Source organism: Microcaecilia unicolor, chromosome 2, assembly GCF_901765095.1.
Source record: "Microcaecilia unicolor chromosome 2, aMicUni1.1, whole genome shotgun sequence".
In the NCBI taxonomy this organism is placed as follows: Eukaryota; Metazoa; Chordata; class Amphibia; order Gymnophiona; family Siphonopidae; genus Microcaecilia; species Microcaecilia unicolor.
In genome coordinates, this window is record NC_044032.1 from 144,281,639 (window position 1) to 144,303,272 (window position 21,634).

Below are 21,634 nucleotides of genomic sequence, written 5' to 3' on the forward strand. Positions count from 1 at the left end.
CCATCTAGAATTAGCACACAGTTTCATATACCTATGAAGAGATTGGCTCCATTTTTCCCATGAGATATTATTCCTTCATCTCTTTGTGTGGACGGTAGTCCTATATCTGGATCTACGACACAGCCCTAGTTTTGAAAGGGGAGCACAGCGCCTTCTTGGGTTGTAATATCCTGCACCTTCTCTATCTAGGGAGCACAGCTCAATTTTTGTAAGTGAGCCACATTTCCATCTTTCTTTTGGAGCATGGCTTCATTTCTACATGTGGTCAGCAGTTCCTCTCTGCAGTGGGGAATGCTTCTTTATCTCTGCTAGTGCACCTCATCTCATTCTCTGAATGTGGAGCACAGCTCCTTCTTCAGAGGAGGGCACACCTCTGCCCCTGATTATTGATAACAACTTCCTCTTTGATTGGGGAGCATGCCTCTTCATTGAGAGTCATGGCCCATCTCTGAATCCTCAGCTCAGGTCCATATATGGTTGCTTTGTCTGATGGTTTTTGGCTGGTAGAGCACAGCTTCAGTTCACTCGGTGGACTATGGTCCTATTATGACTAAATGTGAGCTACTGAGTTCTGAGGAACATGTTTCCATTTTTATATGTGGCCCAGGACTCTGTCTCTGACTGATACGATGTTCTCTATCTTCCACTGTGGAGCAAGGTTCTATCCTTGACTAAGCAGCACAGTTTTGTGGAATTGATGGCAGGTACTTCTTCCCTTCGAATTGTTGAACTCTCTGTCTCCATTATGCCTGAGGAGCAGGTCTCCTTTTTGGGCTACAATGTTCTTCTGTATTCTGGCTGCTGGATTCTCCAGTATCTACATTGGCATCTCCTACCTCTCAACCACTGACACCACTGCACTGGGAGGTTTGTTGCTGCTCCTTCCTTCCTCCATCTAAGTTTGGGGAACCCTGTAGTTGCTGGTTATGATAGTCAACTCATTCATATTTTCCGTTGTCTGCTGGTATACCTTCTCAGCTGGAGGTAATGGTAACAGGAGTCTATATTTTATGCTGCTTTCTAGGTCTAGGCCTTGATGCTCCAACAGTTTCTCTGAGCTTTGTCTCTTTTTCTCCACTCAAGGTTCTGTAGCTGGTTTTATTTCTCCACAGTAGTGTAACTTTTCTCTGGGCTCTCTATTTTTCTACTGGCAGCTTGGGATGACCCATAGCATCCTTTTAGCAGGCTACCTTCAGTCAATGGTTCCCTTGGCATGTAATGGAACTCAACATACTCTCACTTTCATACATTCTCGGGCATAGGAAGTCTGGACTTTTGTAACTCTAGTCCTCTCAAACACCTTCCTTACCTTTCTTTTTGGGTTGCCGTCTAGGCTCGCTTAAATGACAGTTTGACAGTATGGTGGGATGGATGAAGCCTTTTAACTTGTCTCTTCTGTTTCTTGTTGCTATCCATGTTTCATTGTTATTGGGGTTGGGGCGGCTAGCCTTCCCACATCGGGTCAGTTTCTCAACCCCTCTACTAGTTGGAGTACTTTGCTATTCTGGTGGTCTTCCCACAACTTCTACTACTCCTATTATTGTACTTGGTGGGATGGTGGATTGAATACAGCTCTTCAGCTGGTGCAATCTGCTTGACACCTAGACCAGTAGTCATGCCTGTTTTGCCTATGGTTTGGCTGTTTTGCCTTTGAGCCCTACTGCATATTATTCTTCTTTAGTGTCCGAGTTTAGATGGTTTGTCTCTCTTTGTAGTCCCGCACTGCTTTGCTACATCCCATTAGTTTGGATTGGTCTGGTATGATGACAAGGAAGGAAAACTTGTCTTATCTGATAATTTTCTATCCTTTAGTTCTCCAAGACCAGTCCAAACACTTGCCCGTCTCTTTTTCTGGTCTTTCATTGGTTTTTCTCCATTATGCAATGTTTCATTCTCTTTGTAATTCTAGTTTCTGATGTTTGCTCCGAGATCAATTGCACACACCTCCTTCATCAGGGAAATACCTCAATACTTCATTTTCTGCATGGGTTTTTTTGGTTGAGTGAGAATGGATCGTCTCAAATTCACCATGAAGACCAAAGATGTGATCTGGAGCACTGCTGCTTGGCTAATCAAAATACTGAGTATTCCAGGTTACATGATACCCTTTAAGGGCAAATCCACAGGAACTATTTTTTCTCTGTCTCCTGCTGGTGAATGGACATAACCTATTAATCTGGACTGGTCTGGGATGACTAAAGGAAAGAAAATGATCAGGTAAGACATAATTTTTCTACAATGGATGCGGTGATGTCAAAAACAGCAAACGAGTTCATAAAAGTGTTTGATAAACCGAAAGGACCATTGGTTGCTAAGAAATGGAGGGAAAGTCAGAGTAAATAGGGCAGAAGTAAATAGGACAGGTTAGATAGGCCTCAGCATCATTTTCTGCTACTATATTCTCAGATTCAGTATTTAGTGGCACATTTATTATGAATGGAAGAATTTGATGCTTAGTTACTTAATGTTATCTGAAAAAAATCAGTTTGATTTTTCTCAAGAATATGTATTTTTAATATATTTTGTTTATATTTTTTGTTTTCAGGATGATATACCTGAACTGCAAGAATTCTTCCTGGTTAATTTAACCTCTGTGGAACTTATCATGAAACCTCAAACATCATTCCCTCCAAGGCTAGGTATAACACTATTTTACATAAACAAACCTCTTATTAGCACTTAACTAGCACTGTAATAGCCAGTAGGCCTAAAACTTTGGATTCAGGGATAGAAATATATAAATTTCTTTGAGAGATTTGCAGGGTCAAGATGGTCTCCGCATATGGAGTTTTATTTCCTGTACGTTTTGGTGCTTTGACTTTGTCTTTAATGCCTAAATGCAAAGGGAGTTGAAGCCATAGATGTTTAATAATGTTGATTATGAACTTGTTCCTATTGTAAATTCCTGAGAGAATGGCCTTGCTTGGATGAACTGTGAGACTCAGATCATTCACAAAGTTTTTCATGTGCGGGGATTACATCCATGAAAGCATTACAATCTTCATTGCCATATCCAGCTGCAAATTTGTGGAATTCATTATCATTGGCTAATAGAGCTGAGATTATTTATATTTTAGAAAAGCATTAAAGATTTTTCTGTTTTGAAATTTTTTATATTGAGGTACTAATTTGTTTTTGATCTTTATGTTCTAATGTAGGGAATTCTGTTCTTATTTAGTATTGTAAATCCTGAACACGGTGATTCATTCTTCTTATACCTTGTTATCCGTATTGAACTATGATGGTATTTTGCTGAATATAAGCTTTGTGTAATGTAAAAGGATGAATGGTGTATTGTACTGTAGACAAATGCCCCCCCCCCCCCCCACACACACACACACAACCACCCCTTTGTCAAAGGTGTGAATCTGTACATTTTTTTCAAACTTGTCACAGGAGAAGGCTGCTAAGGTGTTATTTATCCCAGCTCCAATAATTGTAATTTTGCTTGGAGGGTAATGCGATTGCTCTTCCTCTTCCTTGGTTCCAGTTTTACTCACCAAGCCCAAGTATGTGCCAGTCCACGGCATGTGCCTGTCCAACACATGACTAAATCTTCCTGCTGCATTTAAAACAAATATGAAAAGAATATATATTTTTTTCGCTTAACACTTAGTTAGATTCTAGAACTTGTTTCCAGAAGATGTAGTAAAAGCAGTTAATATAGTTTTTTTAAAAAAAGACTTAGACAAACTATTAAGTAAAGCCCTTAAAACAATATTAAGGTAGACCTGGGGAACGCCACTGCTTATTTCTGAGGCTAAGTAGCGATGGTAGTGGAGGAGAGGAATAGATTCTTACATGATCTTTGGATGGAGAAGCACCAGTGGGTAGACAGAGCTCCTTAGAATAGGGATTAAGCTCTATGGTACTTGAGTGAGCTACTGTTGGAAAAGAACCAATTGAGGAAAGCTGAGATGCATTTAGGTGCCTACAACATGCCTTCTATCAAAAAGAATACATTCATGCTTTCATTTATAGAATACCATTTTAACATGTCAGACATGCATTTAGAATTAAGGCATGATCACTTACACCAGCCGTAAAACTGCTGTAAATGCTCACACCTAAACTTAACAACAATATGTATGGATTGCACGTGGAGTCTGGGAAAGGCATGGGAGGGGCACACATTTATGCATGTGGTTTATTAAACATTATAATCACTTGATGAGGACCCTGGTCTTTGGACTTTCCTTTTGTCATTATAGGGAAAAGGAGCCGGGAGGGGTGGAGGGTAGTGTCTGTTGGAGGTGGGGGAGAAATAATTTCATAAATCTTTAGAAGCGTTCTTGTTTGTTACTTATTGTACTTAAGCTAATCCAAAATTCTGTTTTTGTTTGGTACACCCCTGGGGAGCTCTCGAGTTATATGACTCGAGAGAGGGTGGCGGAGCAGGTGGGGGAAGAGAGGTTGGTGGTTGGGAGGCAAGGATAGTAGAGGGCAGACTTATACGGTCTATGCCAGAGCTGGTGATGGGAGGCGGGAAATACTGCTGGGCAGACTTGTACGGTCTGTGCCCTGAAAAAGGCAGGTACAAATCAAGGTAAGGTATACACATATGAGATTATCTTGTTGGGCAGACTGGATGGACAATGCAGGTCTTTTTCTGCCGTCATCTACTATGTTACTATGTTACTTGTTTGACTTTGGCTAGTTTGTACTGATTATGTGTTAATTGTTTTTGGATATCAATAAAGACTTCTAAAATTTAAAAAGAAAAAGAAATTATCTACATCGTAAATCTGTGCTCCTACAACACTCTGCCCAAACTCTGCCCATGTGAACATCTACCTGCAAACTACATGTCTTTGTATGTAGGCGGCATGTTACAGAATAATGTGTGGCTAATATTGGCATCGACGTACATACACACATATATGTTGGCATTCTGGTCAATTATACATATTCTGGTGCCTAAATCTTGGCACTCTCTTATAGAATTTCCCCTTTGTATATCAGAAAAAGTTGTGGCATTAATGGGCTCATGTTTATGCATTTTGGAAGACATGTGGAGGAGAAGATTAAGGGAGCATTGGGTGTGCCATAGGATTTATTTTGAAATTGTAGGTTTAATGAGGAAGCATGAAGGGTTAATTTGGGGTCTCAGGCTTTCTGCACATTGTTTTTCACATTTCTTTACAATAAAATCTCTAAGTTGCATGGCACACAACTGTGTAGTATAGAGGAGGTCTTGAATGAGGTTGCAAAGCCAGTTGTGGTGAGTTGGGAGGAGTTTAATATGGTAACTGAGGGAGAAATGTATAAGAGCTATATATGATGAGAAGCCTGGATACTTGGGTAACATATTAGTGAAATAACAAAATAGTTGGGTGTTTAAATAAAAAAGGATGAATATATTATGGGTGCTACCAGTGAAGCAAACAAGGTTGTTTGAATTTGTGGGATCAGAGTGAGTGATGAGTCTAGCAGTATCCCAAGATTCCTGACCTGTGATTTTAGGGGGAGTTCACACTTCCCAAAAGGTATTTTGAAGTCGGGTATTTGTCCACTTGTGCTTGGTACCCAAAGAATCTCTGTTTTATTTGGGTTCAGGCAAAGTTTGCTGTTGTTTGTCCATTCCTCAATTGCAGTTAGGCAGGCAGTCAGTTTACTCAGAGCTGTGGGTAGATCTGGCTCAGTGGGTATGAGTAGTTGCACATCATTAGCATAGATGTAGAATTTTGTGTCCATTGACCGAAGCAGCTCAACCAGAGGCTTGAGGTAGATATTAAATAAAATAGGAGACAGTATGGATCCCTGTAGCACTCCACAGTCCAGTGCCTAAGGTATTGATGTGCTGAAGAGAACTGATTGTTGTTTATCTGACAGATAGGATTTGAACCAAGTAAATACTGTGCCACTGTTACCTGTTTCTGCCAGTCTTGTAAGCGTGATATTATTTACACATGACACACATGCAATCTTACATACCTCCACCTTCGTATCCCTTACTCCCTACCCTTGCACTTTTCTACACAGCCCCTATAAAAACCCACAACTCACCTATTCTTACACAAGCCCAGAGAAGGGAATGCAGCCACTGCATTATAAAAATATAGGCCAATCTGATAGCAATATGCACACAAACACACATGCCTCCCCAACATCTCCATGCACACAACTCACCCAGTCCCACACGATTCCATAATATTTCTTAGGTTTATGTACTCTTGGCGACCAAGAACAAGAATCCCATATGTCTAATGAAATGTTTTAAATGCTATGCAAGTGTACTTCAATACTGTTAATGAATGTGTTGTCTTATTTTTGCTTAGCTGTATGTTTTCTGTTCTGTTATCTATTCTTTTGCTTGTTCTTAACTTTTAGATGTTGAGGGCTTAACTGCTCAGATCATTATTGATGCCAATGATGGAATCAGGGGAGTAATTGAATGGCAAAGTACCTAGTAAGTAAATGCTAATGGAACTTCTCACTCAGAAACAATATATAGTGCATATGTTATCATTCTTGCAGATTTGACTATCAAAGTAAACATTTATACATGAAGTTCAATTTTAAGTAGGGCATCTAGATCAGAAAATGAGCATTTAAGTCTATGCATATAGAACAAAGGAAGTATTTTATAGAAGGCTCACTGATTATGAAGGCTTTATATAATACACATACCCCGCGAATTCCTATAATAGTTGCTAAAAATTGGTGTGCGCAATTTAATCGAATAACGAGCCAATTAGTGCCGATAATTTAAACTAAAATTTACATGGTCAGATTACATGCAGATCCCAAAAGGGAGCATGGCCGTGGGAGGGTCGTTGGAGGATCAGGGGCATTCCCATGATTTATGCGCATTATAATAGAATAAAGGGGATCCTTGCATGATTTAGTTATGGGGATTTACACCAGGGTTTTGTTTGTGTGAATGGTTGCACCTAAAGTAGTTGGGGTTCCCATTTCTAAGTGCTATTCTTAACTTGAGCACTGTTTATAGAATAGCGATAAGTGCTATTTTTTTCGGTTCTGATTTTTTTGGTGCCATTTATAGAATTTAGTCCATAGTGCTGAGGAAACTACACATGTATTTACATATAGTAACATAGTAAATGATGGCAGATAAAGACCTATATGGTCCATCGAGTCTGCCCAACAAGATAAACTTATTTTACATTGTATGCGATACTTTATATGTATACCTGAGTTTGATTTGTCATTGCCATTCTCAGGACACAGACCGTAGAAGTCTGCCCAGCACTCTTCTTGTACTAAAAGTTCTGAAGCTAACATCAAAGACCCTTAAAATTTACATGCTAGCCCATTCATATCTATTCAGTCACGATCAGGGCATAAACCGTAGAAGTCTGCCCAGTACTGGTTTTGCTTCCCAATTACTGGTGTTGCCACCCAATCTCCACTAAAGTTCCATGGTTGATATGACAACACTTTGGGACCCATTCAAGGAAATTAGCGGTATATTAAGTGCCAGATTAGATTAGATGGAAACAGAGAAAAATGGTGGCAGATAAAGACCATATAGCCTATCTAGTCTGCCTATCCATACCATCTACTATCCCTTTCTCTCCCTTAGAGATTCTATATTGTTAAGACAAGGCTTCTCCTCCCGCTCTCCAGCAGGCCTCCTTGGCCTGTGGTTCCTGAGCAAGACTCCGGCCGGTCTCTTCCCAGCACCCTGAACACACCAACCGTCAGGATCCTAGGTCCCTTGTTCACTCAGGGTGACCTTGTTCTTAATATGCAAATTAGATGTACATTAGACAGTTCTCAACAACAGCATATTCATCAGGCAGCTCTTTATTCCAGCCCCCTTGGCACACTTCTTCCAGCTTAAACACTTTCACAGGTCTTCCCACTGAGCCCTCACACACAGACACCTGGGCCCAGTGCTAACAGCCCCTCTGGCCAGAACAGGATGTTCTTCCCTCCCTCTGAGGGTACAGCTCTGTCCTCCAGCCCCTGGCTGCTAGTTCCTTGTTCTTAATAAATAGCTCTATCTACACATAGTCCATCAAAAGTCCACAGAGTTCAGCCAGTACCTTCAAGGGGATCCTCTTCCTCCAGTTGCCAGGTCTCCAGCTCCTCTCTCTTCTCTCTCCTTTCCAAACTCAGGTAGGTATAAGGTGGTTGATTAGCTTATCCAGCCCTTTAGGCTCTTCCCCCTAATTCCAGGCAGGACCCAGCCCATAACCACCTACACCTGTTTCCAGCCCAGGACTCTCCTTGGTCCTAGCAACCTCCACCTGGACATTCCCCTACTGGCTCCCTCTAGAGACTCGTCCTGGACATTTCCCCCCATTTCTATGGGAACAGCGCCATCTAGTGGCCTACCCAGGATAAGACAGCCCCTTATTCTTCACAATATACTTGTACCAAGCTTTCTTGAATTCAGATACAGTCCTCATCTCCACCACCTCCACCGGGAGGTCGTTCCACAAATTCCTTTCCATGAAGAAGTATTTCCTCAGATTAATCCTGAGTGTATCCCATTTCAACTTCGTCCTATGCCCCCTAGTTCCAGAGCTTCCTTTCAATTGAAACAGACTCTCCTCCTGTGCATTTATGCCATATACAGTAGGTATTTAAATATCTCTATCATATCTCCCCTCTCCTGCCTTCTTTCCAAAGTGTACTTATTGATATCTTTAAGTCTATCCCCATATGATGTATTTTTAAGACCTCTGACCATTTTAGTATCTGCCCTTTGGACCGATTCCATCCTGTTTATATCTTTTTGAAGGTACACTCTCCAGAATTGTATACCTATTAAAAATGAGGTATCACCTCTTTTTTTTCTCTGCTGGTCATTCCTCTCTCTATGCACCCACACATCCTTCTAGCTTTTGCCATGGCCTTTTCTACCTGTTTGCCTATCTTAAGATCGTCACATATGATTTTACTATTGTTAACAAAATTGTAAGTTTTATGTTAAACTGTACCTGCTGTATACCTCCTTGGGTGAATCTCTCCATAAAGGTGGTCAATAAATCCAATAAATTAAATAAATACACCACTTTCTTACTTCCTCTTTTGCAGAGAGGGACCACATCTGCTCTTCTTGTCATGGCCCCGGGGTCCTTTGCAATCTGTCATAGCCATGGGGTTCTTTGCATTCTGTCACAGATTCCAGGATGGTGAGCCCTTGGACCACAGCCAGAGCTGCAGCAGACAAGTCCTCTGGGTTGGCATTGGGCAGAAGTCAAAACATGAAACAAGTCAGGACTAGGCAAGGCAAGACAAGACTATAATAAACCAGTAGATTAGACAAAGCTGGACTAGGCAAGGCTAAACTAGGCAGAACAGAAGTAACAAAGTAAAACAGACAAGACAAGGACTGGATCCAGGCAAGGCAAGGAAAGCAAGGCAAAGGAGCTAGAACTGGAACCCAGACAGAACAAGGCAAGACTTGGAATTAGATTAAAACTGGAACTAGAATCCAGGTAGTACAAGGCAAGGCAGAACAAGGCAAGACATGGAAGTAGATTAAAACTAGGTCCAGAAAAGGAAAGACAAGGACAAGGCAAGAACTGGATCTGGAAAGGATTGGACAAGACAATGCTACGCACAACTGGACAAAGCAGACAGGCAAGACAGAAGCTGGATCCAGACAAGGCAAGAAAGCAAGGCAAAGGGCTAGAACTGAACCCAGATAGGAACATGGCAAGACATAGGAACAAGGCTAGAACTGGGTTCAGACACGGCAAGGCTAGGTAGGACATGAACTGGATCCAGACATGAGAAAGAGCAAACAAGTCAAGGCATAAGACACAGAAGACAAAGCAGGGCATGAGCTAGGCAACAGGAACAAACAGAAACAAGACTATAGACAATGCAGGAACAGTACTTGGCTTGGCAGAAACAGGAACTAGGAACAGCACTTGGCTTACCAGGAAGAGGACTTGACTTGGCAGGAACCAGGAACGGAGCTTTGGCCATAGCATGAACCAGGAATAGAGCTTTGGGTAAAGCAGGAACCAGGAATGGAGCTTTGGCTTTAGCAGGAACCAGGAACGGAGCTTTGGCTATAGCAGGAACCAGGAATAGAGCTTTGACAATAGCATCAACCAGGAATGGAGCTTTGGCTATAGCAAGAACCAGGAATGCAGCTTTGGCTGTAGCAGAAAGCAGGAACAGGGTTTGGTAGTAGCAAAAAGCAGGAACAGGGTTAGACTGTAGCAAGAGTCAATATCAAGGCTAAACTGTAGCAGAGTCAAACTGTAATAGAAACCAGGAGCAGGGTTTGGCTATAGCAGGAGTCAGGCTTTCAGGAACAAGATTCAGAAACAAGACACACAGGAACAAGGATTCAGGGACAAGATTCACAGGAACAAAGCCAGGCAGGAATCAAAGTATACAGGAATAAGGCTTCCATGAACAAGGTTTGCAAGAGTAAGGCTTTCAGGAACAGGGTTCAGAAACAAGGCTTTCAGGTACTAGAAACACAGGCAGCAGGAACAAGACTACACAGGCATAAAGCTTCAGAAACAAGGTTTATAGAAGCAAGGCTTTCAGGTACAACACGCTTCCAACCCCTGAAGTTTTTTCTGGCCAGTTCTTCCAGGACACACAGAAGCGAGGTCTGGGAGAGGATTGCCTGACTGGAGAGGGCTAGCCCCGCAGCAAGGGGCTTTTCAGCCGTGGTCACTCAGAGACTTTTCTGCTCTTTCCCGCTCCCTCTCTCCCTCCTCCCCTTGCTTCTTGAGGTGAACTGTAGGCACAGATCACTGGGCTCTTACAATAATGTGTTGCAGCCTTTGCTGACATCTTCTAGGGAGTTATATAGTGCTTTGCTCTCACATCTTCTGCACATGAGGACCTTGCGGCTGTGGAGTACTAGAAAGAACTATCAGGACCATGTGCTCCAGACCTTCCGTTAAAATATAAGTGCTAAAGGTAGGTGCTGCTTCTGTGCATTGTTCGGAAAATGGCTGTGCATCGCTTTCCATGAACATTTGTATAGTAATTAGCTCATTATAATTTATTTATTTGTTACATTTGTATCCCACATTTTCCCACCTATTTGTAGGCTCAATGTGGCTTACATGGTACCAGAGAGGCATTTGCATACTCCGCTGTGAACAAATACAAAGTGATGTTGTGGTAAGATAAAGTTCATGTGGCACAGCCACATTAGGGAATCGTGCAACGGAATAGCTTTGCATTCTGTTTTCGTTAGCTGCTACCGTGATAGGAAAAGAGCTCAGAGAGCCCTTTTGTGTATGTCTCATTTTACTCCTTGCTAGCTAAACTGGCTAGAACTCTTATAAAAACCATGTTGCTGGTTCATTAGGTTTAGTGCATCAGGCCCTTTGTAAATTTATACTACAGACATATTGGAGGAAATAGCGTTCGGTGTAGATCCCATGCCTAACTTTTGGGCGCTATACTTCTTCCTGCTAAAAGCAGGTATAAATGCTGGCACCCATCTTGGGCACACTTTGGGCGAATTCTGTAAATCTGCAGACATCTTTATGGTACACTCCATTATGCCCATGGCCACACCCCATTTTCAGAAACACGCTTTATAGAACAGCGTGCAGCGAGATGAACCTGTACATTTTTAAGACTGCCAAATAACATCAATAATTGGTTGTTAGCACCCAATTATTGATGTTTCTGAGCTCATTAGTCAATTTATTTGCACACGCATCTCTGACATGCACATAAAGTTGAGAATGTAAATTTGGGCGCAATATTGCCCAGAAATCTCACTCTTTTTGGAGCAGGCCATCCTTGACATTTCTGGTTCGTACCAGAAGTACTGGAAGGTGAAGCTACTTGGCCACATTCCCTGGTTCATTTCATTCAAAGCAGTCCCTATGCTCAGGCACAACCTGTAACACCTAGAACTAGGACTACAGAGAGTACAAGATCCTGAGATGGAGATTAGGTCACAGCTGGGAAAGAGTGAATGTGAGTGGGTGATAAAAGAAGTAAATGGGGGTCCATGGTAGGGGCCCAATATAGTGTTAATCCAGCCCTGCTTATGTACTCATGTAAAAGAAGCTTTACATACAGAAAAAAAAACCCTCATGTGTATGACCTCATTTAAATATAAGCAGTAAATGGTGATTTAGTTTTATTCTATTTTATTTACTTGCAGCTTTGAAATAAATGAAACTCAGGGCACCTTGACCCTAGTCGCATATAGAAACAGAGGGATGTATGGCAATGTGTCGTTGCTCTTCTGTGCTCAGAATCTAGATGCTCATATTGGAAAGGATTTTAATGTTTCTTCAATGGTAGGTTTTATGTTCTAAATACTTATTAATGTAGTCTAATTTACAGTGTCTGATTTTGTTTAAGAATGATTTTCTCTTCCTGATCTATTAATTGAAGGAGGTTTTAGTTTTGTGCTTCCTAATTATGGGGTCTTTTTACTAAAGGGTGTTAAGCCCTTAATGTGGCTTTTGCGCACAGTAACCCATGCATTAGTTATTGTTTAAGAACATTTTTGGAGGGGGCATGCCATGGGCGGAGAGTGGGCATTCCCACAGTATCCAACTAGCTTGTTAGGATTACCGCGTGCTAACTGGATAATGAAGGGTAAATGCAGGCGCACTTAGTGCCTCCGTGTTAATTTTTTGACGGTGCTGCATTCTAATAGGAACATTAGCGCACAACTTGCAAAAAAGAAATAAATAAAAGTCCTATATTAATGCTGAGTTAAATCTGGGCTTAGCATGTGGAAAAGACCTGCATTAGAGGACGCTAAGCCCAGATTTCACCACATCTTATGAAAAGGGCCCTGTAAGACCTGTCTTAAATAGGGTTTTTCCAAATTCTGTTGTATCACATGTTAATGTTTGGTGCAAAGCTTTACAGTGGGTGATGTTTTGTGTCTTAATATTCTTTAAATAGCTTCAGTACTGGAAGTATTTGTGCCACATATTTATACTATATATCACTTTTAAGCTAAGCATCAGTACATGTCTGTTCATTGGCCAGCGAGCCATTATAAATATAATAGAGTTTAATTATTCTTAGAAATGTTTCATCTCCATATTTTAGCAGTATGTGCTAAGTGAATAAATGCCACTGATAGGGATGTTCAGTGCTACAATATGGATAGTTCCACTTGGGTAGATATTCAAAACAATTTCAGCATGTAGCAAAGGCTCTAGCCCACTTAAATTGCTGGGATTGAGATAGCCACCAATATTTAGTGGCACTTAACCAGGCAGTGCCTTTGAATATTGGCACAAACTGACCATTTTGGAACCAGGCCACACATGAGTGTTACAGGGGTGCAGTTGGGGAGGAGCCTGGATTTATGTGGGTGCTGGCAGTATTCAGTTCCAGAGTCCCTATAGCCAAGCGGGTATATAGGACCACATAAAAAGCAGTCCTAACTATGCCTTCTTAGCTATATAGGTGCCAGCACTTAATATCAGCTGGCACCTACATAACTTCTGGGTACCAGCCTGAAATGTGCCGATCCCACTCTCCCTCTTCCCCAGGATCCCCCTCCCTCTCCGCCTAGGATCCCCCTTCCTCCCTCCCCATAGAACATCAACAGACTCCCCCTTCTGACCCTTTCTCCTTTTCCCCTCCCCCAGAACATCAACATAAGTACATAAGTAATGCCACACTGGGAAAAGACCAAGGGTTCATCGAGGCCAGCATCCTGTCCACGACAGCGGCCAATCCAGGCCAAGGGCACCTGGCAAGCTTCCCAAATGTACAAACATTCTATACATGTTATTCCCGGAATTGTGGATTTTTCCCAAGTCCATTTAGTAGCGGTTTATGGACTTGTCCTTTAGGAAACCGTCTAACTCCCTTTTAAACTCTGCCAAGCTAACCGCCTTCACCACGTTCTCCAGCAATGAATTCCAGAGTTTAATTACAACAAACCCTCTCTCCCTGGATCCCTCTTCCCTTCTTCCCACCCCCTGGAAAATCAACAGAACCCCCTTCCCAGGATCCTCCCCAGGCCTACCTACACAATTGCTGGGAGTTCTAGTGGAGAATAGGCAGGAGTGATGCCCACTTGCTCATGCCCATTGCTGCTGGCCCTTCTATTGATGGGGTTTATTGATGACCTAGGGTGGGAGGGAGGAAGGGGGGAAACAGAAGGAGGGATCTGTTGATGCTCTGGGGGTGAAATGGTGGGAGGGGTAACAGGAAGGGGGGAACTGTTGATGTTCTAGGAGAAGGGATCTGGGCCTGGCCAGATATCTTTATGTGGGTCCCAGTTGAATATCGGTTGTGCCCTGCATAAGACCCAGCAGTTAGCACATGCCGAATTAGCCACAAATAGCCCAGACAGAGCTCAGCATTGAATATTTGGGGCTAATTGTGCCCATGGTGGTCAGGGTTTCAAAAATTGCTGACTGCCACAGGCAGATTATTGATTGGACTGGATTTCTGTACAAACCATTTTGGCTCTATCAAAATAGTATTGGGGTGTTCCGTTGGTAGAGTGAGAGCAGTCCCTGGAGTTAACTGTTCAGCAGTGATTTTCAATTGTCTAATTGGATAACTATCCAGATAAAGCTAGGATAGCAAAAAGACTGTCCTAATGCTATCTATATAGCTATCCTTATAACGGGCTCAACATTGCTTCTATCCAGATAGTAACCTGCAGTCAGTGTTGATGCTGTCCGGATATGGACTCTGAATACCTGGATTGTTTCTAGCCGTGGTGGCTGGCATTAAAAAAAAATGCTGACTCTCATGGTGCAATATTGACCCAGTTTGTTTTCAGGGGCTTGATGAGTTATATGAGATAAACTGTACTTTTTGACTGCTAGATTCTATCCTTTGCTGATGGAGAAAGATATAGATACATTGACATCACAATACTTGATGATGACATCCCTGAAGGAGATGAGAAATTCCAGCTGGTTTTGTCTAATCCCTCACTTGGGCTGGAGCTAGGCCAGAACACAACAGGTAATATAAGTTATACACTCAGCCCATTAATTTTTCTATAGGTTTTTTTTCGGTCATGTATTACCTGACTTCTTTCTGAATAAGTTGACATTTATCTGCTTTGGAAAATGATCCTGAAACTGTTATGATGATGACATATTTGGAGGATGTGGTAACAGTGGTTAGGGTAGCTAAGTTTAAAAAAGGTTTGTACAAGTTCCTTGAGGAAACGTTCATAGTCTGCTATTAAGATTGCCATGGAAAAAGGATGCTGGGATGAATAGACTTTTGGAATGATCCAGTATGGCAATTACATTCTTATGTTATGTTGATGTTTTCTTGCATTGCACAGACAAATTGCAAAAATCGATCTAGATCTAGCAAAACTGGAAAATATTTTGCAAAGGAACATAAACGTTGGTACCTCTGCCTTTTCATTATTTGGATTCCCAATTCCGATGATCTCTTTTCTGTTTGGCTTTTTCACTGCTCTGTCCTTTTTTCCTGAATTTCCCATGTTGTATTACCTTGTGTTTCCTAGATCCGTATTTTTCTTTTACCTTTGGATTTTTCTCTGTGCTGTTTTCAGGTCTCTTGCCTTTTTTTTTTAAATTCTTTCTATGAGACTTTCACTTTACTCAATGTTCTTTGCTTTCCTAGATTTCTCCCCATTTCTCCCACCTCAGTCCTTAGTTTCCTCTCTGCCTTGTCTGGCATAAAGGAATTTGTTCACTTGATGTAATTATTATAATTGCTGAAACAGCCACAAACAGCTCAAATCGGTAGCCACTGCAAGAGTGGTCCAGGACTGGATAAAATGATTAACTGAGTAAAAAAAAATTGCCAATCCAAAAGTAAGTCTTCACAAATACCACAAGTGAGGGTTGACCCTGTGAATTGACAGTTCTGTGTGTTGTCTTGTGATGGACCTAGATTCAGTTGCAGGGCAAGGATGCTACAGGGGTAGCTCCTATAGTCTGATTGTTCTGCTGCCTCTCTCCTGATAGGCTCTGTCTACTCAGGAGATTCACATGCAGTTAACTAGAGTACAGAACATCACTCAGAACTCTTGAACCAAATCTTCTTTAATGCAAATCAAACAAAGGAAATATGACTTACAGTTAGATGTGCTGAACAAGAGTCTCTGCCTTGCAGAACTGGGAGTCTGTTCTCTACCAGCTCACCCTGGAACTAGGGAAGCCAGGAAATCTTAGCAGTGGCTGATGAGTAGATGCAGGTAAAAACCTGGTCATTTACAGTAGCTTGAAGGAGGAGTATGCAACATGTACAGCAGAGTTAGCTTACCGTCCTCAGAAAACCATGCTGTATACACACTCTAAACCCCCAAAAGGAGAGAAGGGCAGGCTACAGCCCACATACACAGCAACAAGAGGCCAGCCAGTAGGAAAAGTCGCAAGAAAAAATGGATCAAGTAAAGTCAGCCAAGTGCTCGTCAGGGACGCCCTTCTTTTTTCCATTATCGTCCGAGGATGCCCATGTGTTAAGCACGTCCCAGTCCTGCCTTTGCTACGCTGCCGACTCGCCTCTGTAAACTTTGGTCATCCCTGTGACGGAAAGCAGTTGGGGATGGCCAAAATCGGCTTTCGATTATGCCGATTTGGGCGACCCTGTGAGAAGGACACCCATCTTGCGATTTGTGTCGAAAGATGGGCGTCCTTCTCTTTTTGAAAATAAGCTTGTATATATTCTCCTCTGTAAAAACTCATTAAAACATTTCAAAACAGTACCACTCACTCCAATCTGACTAAGCTTCTTCAACAGTTGATCATGGTTCACCACATCAGAGGCTGCTGATATATCAAAATGTAGCAAAATCATTTGCTTTCCCTTACTAAGAGTCAGTCTGATTTCAGTTACCATTTCCAGCAACAAAGTTTCAGTACTATGTAGTGGTCTGAAACCATGTTGTGAAATATTAAGAATGCCAAATTTGCTCTTAAATATTCACTTACTTAAGTATTCAAAACAGATTCAATTAGTTTAGCAAGCCATGGTATGCTTGCCACTGCTCTATAATTTTCAAGCTTAGACAAATCAGCTCCCATTCATTTGGGAATAGGAGTCAGCATAACATATGCCACATTAAGGGGGTGACTTCAGTATTCAGAATAGTATTAACAAACATTGTCAACCAGACCACTATGTCAGAGGGTGCTGTCTTAATAGATAGGAAGGACAAACATCTCAGTAACTAGCTTTCTTAGACAACCTTTTGATGTATATATTAATAGTATTTGTATCAACTTCCAAAAATTTATTCCATAGAATGTCTTCTTTTACAAAGTTATCTCCTCTCTTCTCCTGTTCATCCCACCATTGGTAAATCTGCGTGGTTTTAACAAGACTTTGCCTACTAATATCTATTTTACTGCAAAAATAATTTGCCAACTCATCCATCGTAGGTTGTATTTCATGTGAAATCATCTGCACCCTCTCAGTTATCAATGAGTTGAAAATTTGGAAAAGCTGTTTTGATGAATTTTCTGAATCGGCTATCATTTTTCCATAATATTCCCTTTTTGACACACCTACAGAATTGTTATATATTTTAATCTCTTCTTTCCACTGTCTATAAATACCAGGATTTTTAATTTTACTCCAGGATCTCTCTAGCCTCCTACAGCCCCTCTTAAGATTTGCCAAGTCTGGTGTATACCAGTGATTCCATTTTAAACAGCCATTCCTTTTTTCGTCTAACTACAAAGACACTGCATTATTTCAAACCTGTAGTTGTTATTCTGGATGTTGTGTCTCTGACTTTAGTTCTCCCCCCACTTTCTGCCAAAAATGTTCTACATCAAGTTTTCCCTAGCCAAGATATGTATTAATCTTAGACTTGGATTGAAAACTCTTAAATGGTCTTAGAAAAAATTTCAAAACAAAATGATCCATCCATGGCACTGCATCCCACTTCTGATATCCTATTAGTCTCTGGATCATTCCTTTTGATGAAAGCCAGAAAATCAAGCGTATGATCATCTTTGTGTTGCTTCATCAGTATCAATCCTAAGATCCAATTGCAACAGAAAATCTAAAAAATGTTGTGCTGAAACATCACTATAATTTTCCAAGTATATTTTCTTATATCCTAAAATAATGAATTCCTTAAAAACAAGTGTATATCGAGCTATGATTTCAAGTATCCGCTCACTAATGCCATTCCAATATCTGGGTGGCCTATAGATTAAAATTATCCCCAGTTTCTCCTTCTTCATAAAATCAGTAAGTTGGCAAACCATTACTTCTAAATCCATCTCCATAATGTTTTCTACCTTTGTGATGGTAAAAACATCTTTATAAATAATAGCTAGCCCACCTCCCTTCCTGTCTTGTCTGGGACTATGTAATATCTGATAACCTATAAGATAAAGTTCTAGCATATGGGGAGAATTAGGGTCTGGCAACCAACTTTATGTTTTAAAAGTCAAACCCACATATGTATTATTGATCTGGTCATGAATTAATATTGTCTTATTACAGACAGAGCGCACATTTAAGTACAAGCATTCAATTAATTAATTAATTTTCTTTTATGTTTATGTTGTAAGTCACATTGAACCTGAGTTTCACTTGGGCGAATGTGGGATACAAATGCCATAAATAAGTAAATAAATAAATTGACCCATAATCATCTTCAGTAGGAACCCTGGAAATAACAGGAGGGTATATTATATACCTATCCTTATCTCTCAATCTTTTCTTCTGAACTTTATTGTCATGATTATGGTCAGAACCCCTCTCAAACTTACCTTATTTCTGGTGGTCAGCTTCTTAGCTGGCTTCTGTTTCTTCTGTCTGTCCTTTCTGAGCTAGCTCTGTCTCTCTGTGCTGGCTGCTTCCAGCAACATGACTCTAATTGCTCTGTTATACTGCAGCTGTGGGGGTTAGCCTGAGTTAGCTCTAGCTCTGTTTCAGTATGCTGCCTGCCTGTGTCTGGTAGTGGTGACATCATCAGGCAGGGCCTTGATAAGGAAGTGGTGTTCTTCCCTTCAGGGCCTTTGCAACGTTTGCTTAGTTGTTTGCTTTAGGTCCAGATTAGTGGTAGTGCAGTGTGCACTTTTGATCTGTGTTAGCTTCCCTGCTTTTCCCTTGTGGCTCCCCAGATTTCCCTTTTGGTGCTTTAGAAGCACTTATGTGTTTTGGTGCTTTAGAAGCACTTTTGGCTTGTGTGTTTAGCTTCCTTGCGTTTCCCTTGTAGCTCCCCTGCTGTCCCTTTTGGTGCTTTGGAAACACTTCTGTGATTGGTGCTTTAGTAGCACTTCTGTGTTTGGTGCTTTAGAAGCATTTATGGGTTTGGTGCTTTAGAAGCACTTCTTGGTTTGGGGCTTTGGAAGCTCTGTTGTGTTTAGTGCTTTGGAAGCACTGCTGTCATCTGTGTTTAGCTTCCCTGTTTTTTCCTTTTTGGCTCCCCTGTCGTCCCTTTTAGTGCTAGGAGCTCTGCTGGTAGTTTGGTGCTTAGGAGCACCGTAGTTAGTTTAGGGTTGTAGAGCTATTGTGCTTGGTGCTTAGGAGCACCTGTGCTAGTTTATGTGTTTAGGTTCCCTGCTCTTTCCCTGTGGCTCCCCTGCTTTTCCTAGTGGTGCTATTGGTAGCACTTCTGTTAGTATAGGGCTTAGGAAGTCCTTTTGTTGGTTTATTGTTAGGAACACTTTTGTTGGCTTCTGTTTGGAGTTCTTCTGTTGGTTAGGGCTTGGGAGCACTTATGTCAGTTTAGAATTTAGGAGTACTGCTGTTTCCAGCTTGTTCTAGTCCTGGTCCCTGTGTCATCCGGTATCCGGTAAGTCCTGCCAGCCACTCGAACCCAGGGGCTCAACCCTTGGGGGGCAGTGGCTAAGTGCAGGTGAAGCTGTACGGACCAGTCCAGTGTGCTCCAGTTCAGTGTTTTCCGGTCCGGTGTGTTCCAGTCCAGTGTTCCAGTCCAGTGTCCTCCAGTCCGGGGGATTCCAGTCCAGTGTTCCAGTCCTGTGTCCTCCAGTCCGGGGGATTCCAGTCCGTGTGTTCCGGCTCGCTGGGCGGTACCTGCCGTCCTGCCAGTGCCGGTGTGCTTGCCCAGCGTTGGTTGATGGGTTTTGCCTGCTGCTGTCGCTCCTCGTCAGCAGCCCAAGGTTTCACGTTTGCTTCAGACCCCGGCCCCGCGGGCTCTGAACCTGAGAACCTGACATTTATCATAAATAGGTTTAATATACCATACCATTTCTGGGATCTGTATACATGATGTCATACAATCTACCAAATTACCCAAATCTCTACTTACTCTATTCCTGTGGTGTACTCATTTGTAATCTGATTGTATTACTGGTATTGATAAACCTACTAACTCCCCCACATTTTCCAACTTTTGATTTTCCCAACCCTAGATAACACAGCTGTAATAGTAACAACTAAGATATTATGCTTTTACACCCCTCAAGCGTGCCCCTTCAGTAGCCCGCCTCAGACTCTGCATGCTGATAAGGTTCCTCCGTGAGAGTGTGATGAAGCCACTGATGATGTCATGAGGGGGCGGGACTTCATGCCACTCTGTTGGAAAATGAGCAGGAAAGAATCTCTAGTTGAAAGCAGATTATGCTGCAACCCTGATCTTCAGAGGAGCACAGAAGCAGACAGGATGGTAGAAGTTCTTCAGACTTGGCACGGTGATAAGGTTCCTCCATGAGAGCCTGTTGAAGCCGCTGATGACATCACGAGGGGGTGGGGCTTCATGCCATGCTGTTGGAAAATGGGCAGGAAAGGATCTCTAGTGGAAAGCAGATTATGCTGTGACCCTGCTCTTCAAAAGAGCACAGGAAGCAAACAGGATGGTAGAAGTTCCTCAGACTCAGCATGTTCATAAGGTTCCTCCATGAGAGCATGATGAAGCTGTTGATGATGTCATGAGGGGGCGGGGCTTTGCATCATGCTGTTGGAAAACAAGCAGGAAAGGGTCTCTAGTTGAAAGCAGATTATGCTGCAACCCTGCTCTTCAGAGGAGCACAGGAAGCAGACAGAATGGTAGAAGTTCCTCAGACTCTGCACATTGATAAGGTTCTTCTGTGAGAGCAATGTAGACTGTTAGAGTCAATGCAATCTGATATAACAATGTCCAACATATACATATAAAAAATAAACAATCTGCCTCCACGAATACAGGGGCAGAACACCGGAGGGGGGTGGAAGACTCCAGCCAAATAACAAAATATTCCCATCATACCTGAGAAAAATGTGAAAGATCTGAAAAATTGAAAACAGACTGAAATTTTACCTGGTTCATTTTCAACATTGAATACTTCTTATATCTCAATTTTACAGTGATTTTTTTAGAAATGTGCATTTGTTATCACATGCTCAGTTCATTTGTGTTCCTTAAAATATTTACTCCCTTATTTACTAAGCTGCCATGCGCTAATACTGACACAGCCCATTGATTTTGAATGAACCGTGTCAGCATTGCCACGTGGCAGCTGCTACCATGGCTTAGTAAACAGGGGGTTTATTGTGTGTTAAATCATTTTAATATATGTTAGGATGATTAGTGCATCTTAAAACATTTTAATGCACATTCAAATTTTTTAATAGAAGAAATGTGTGAAACGAATTGTAAAAATAAATAAATTCTGAAAATCAGGAAAAAAGTGTAAACATACCAAAATATTTGCCCTTTCTACATCGCTTTGTATATTTAATATAAAGAGTTAATCTTATATTTTACCTACTGTCACTCAATAATTTATACCCATGCTGCATATGCTTTTGTTTGTCCTTTCTTATCCTTGTATTTATGTGC

The 21,634-nt window shown here is 41.6% G+C and overlaps 1 protein-coding gene across 1 annotated transcript in view; it reads left to right on the forward strand.

Moving 5' to 3' along the window:
- ADGRV1 (adhesion G protein-coupled receptor V1) overlaps positions 1 to 21,634 on the forward strand; it is a 921,762-nt gene that overhangs the window by 223,476 nt on the left and 676,652 nt on the right. Inside the window, 4 exon segments of the mRNA XM_030193377.1 lie at positions 2,546 to 2,639; positions 6,331 to 6,409; positions 12,077 to 12,215; positions 14,730 to 14,871. Of these exon segments, the coding sequence (XP_030049237.1) occupies positions 2,546 to 2,639; positions 6,331 to 6,409; positions 12,077 to 12,215; positions 14,730 to 14,871 (454 nt within the window).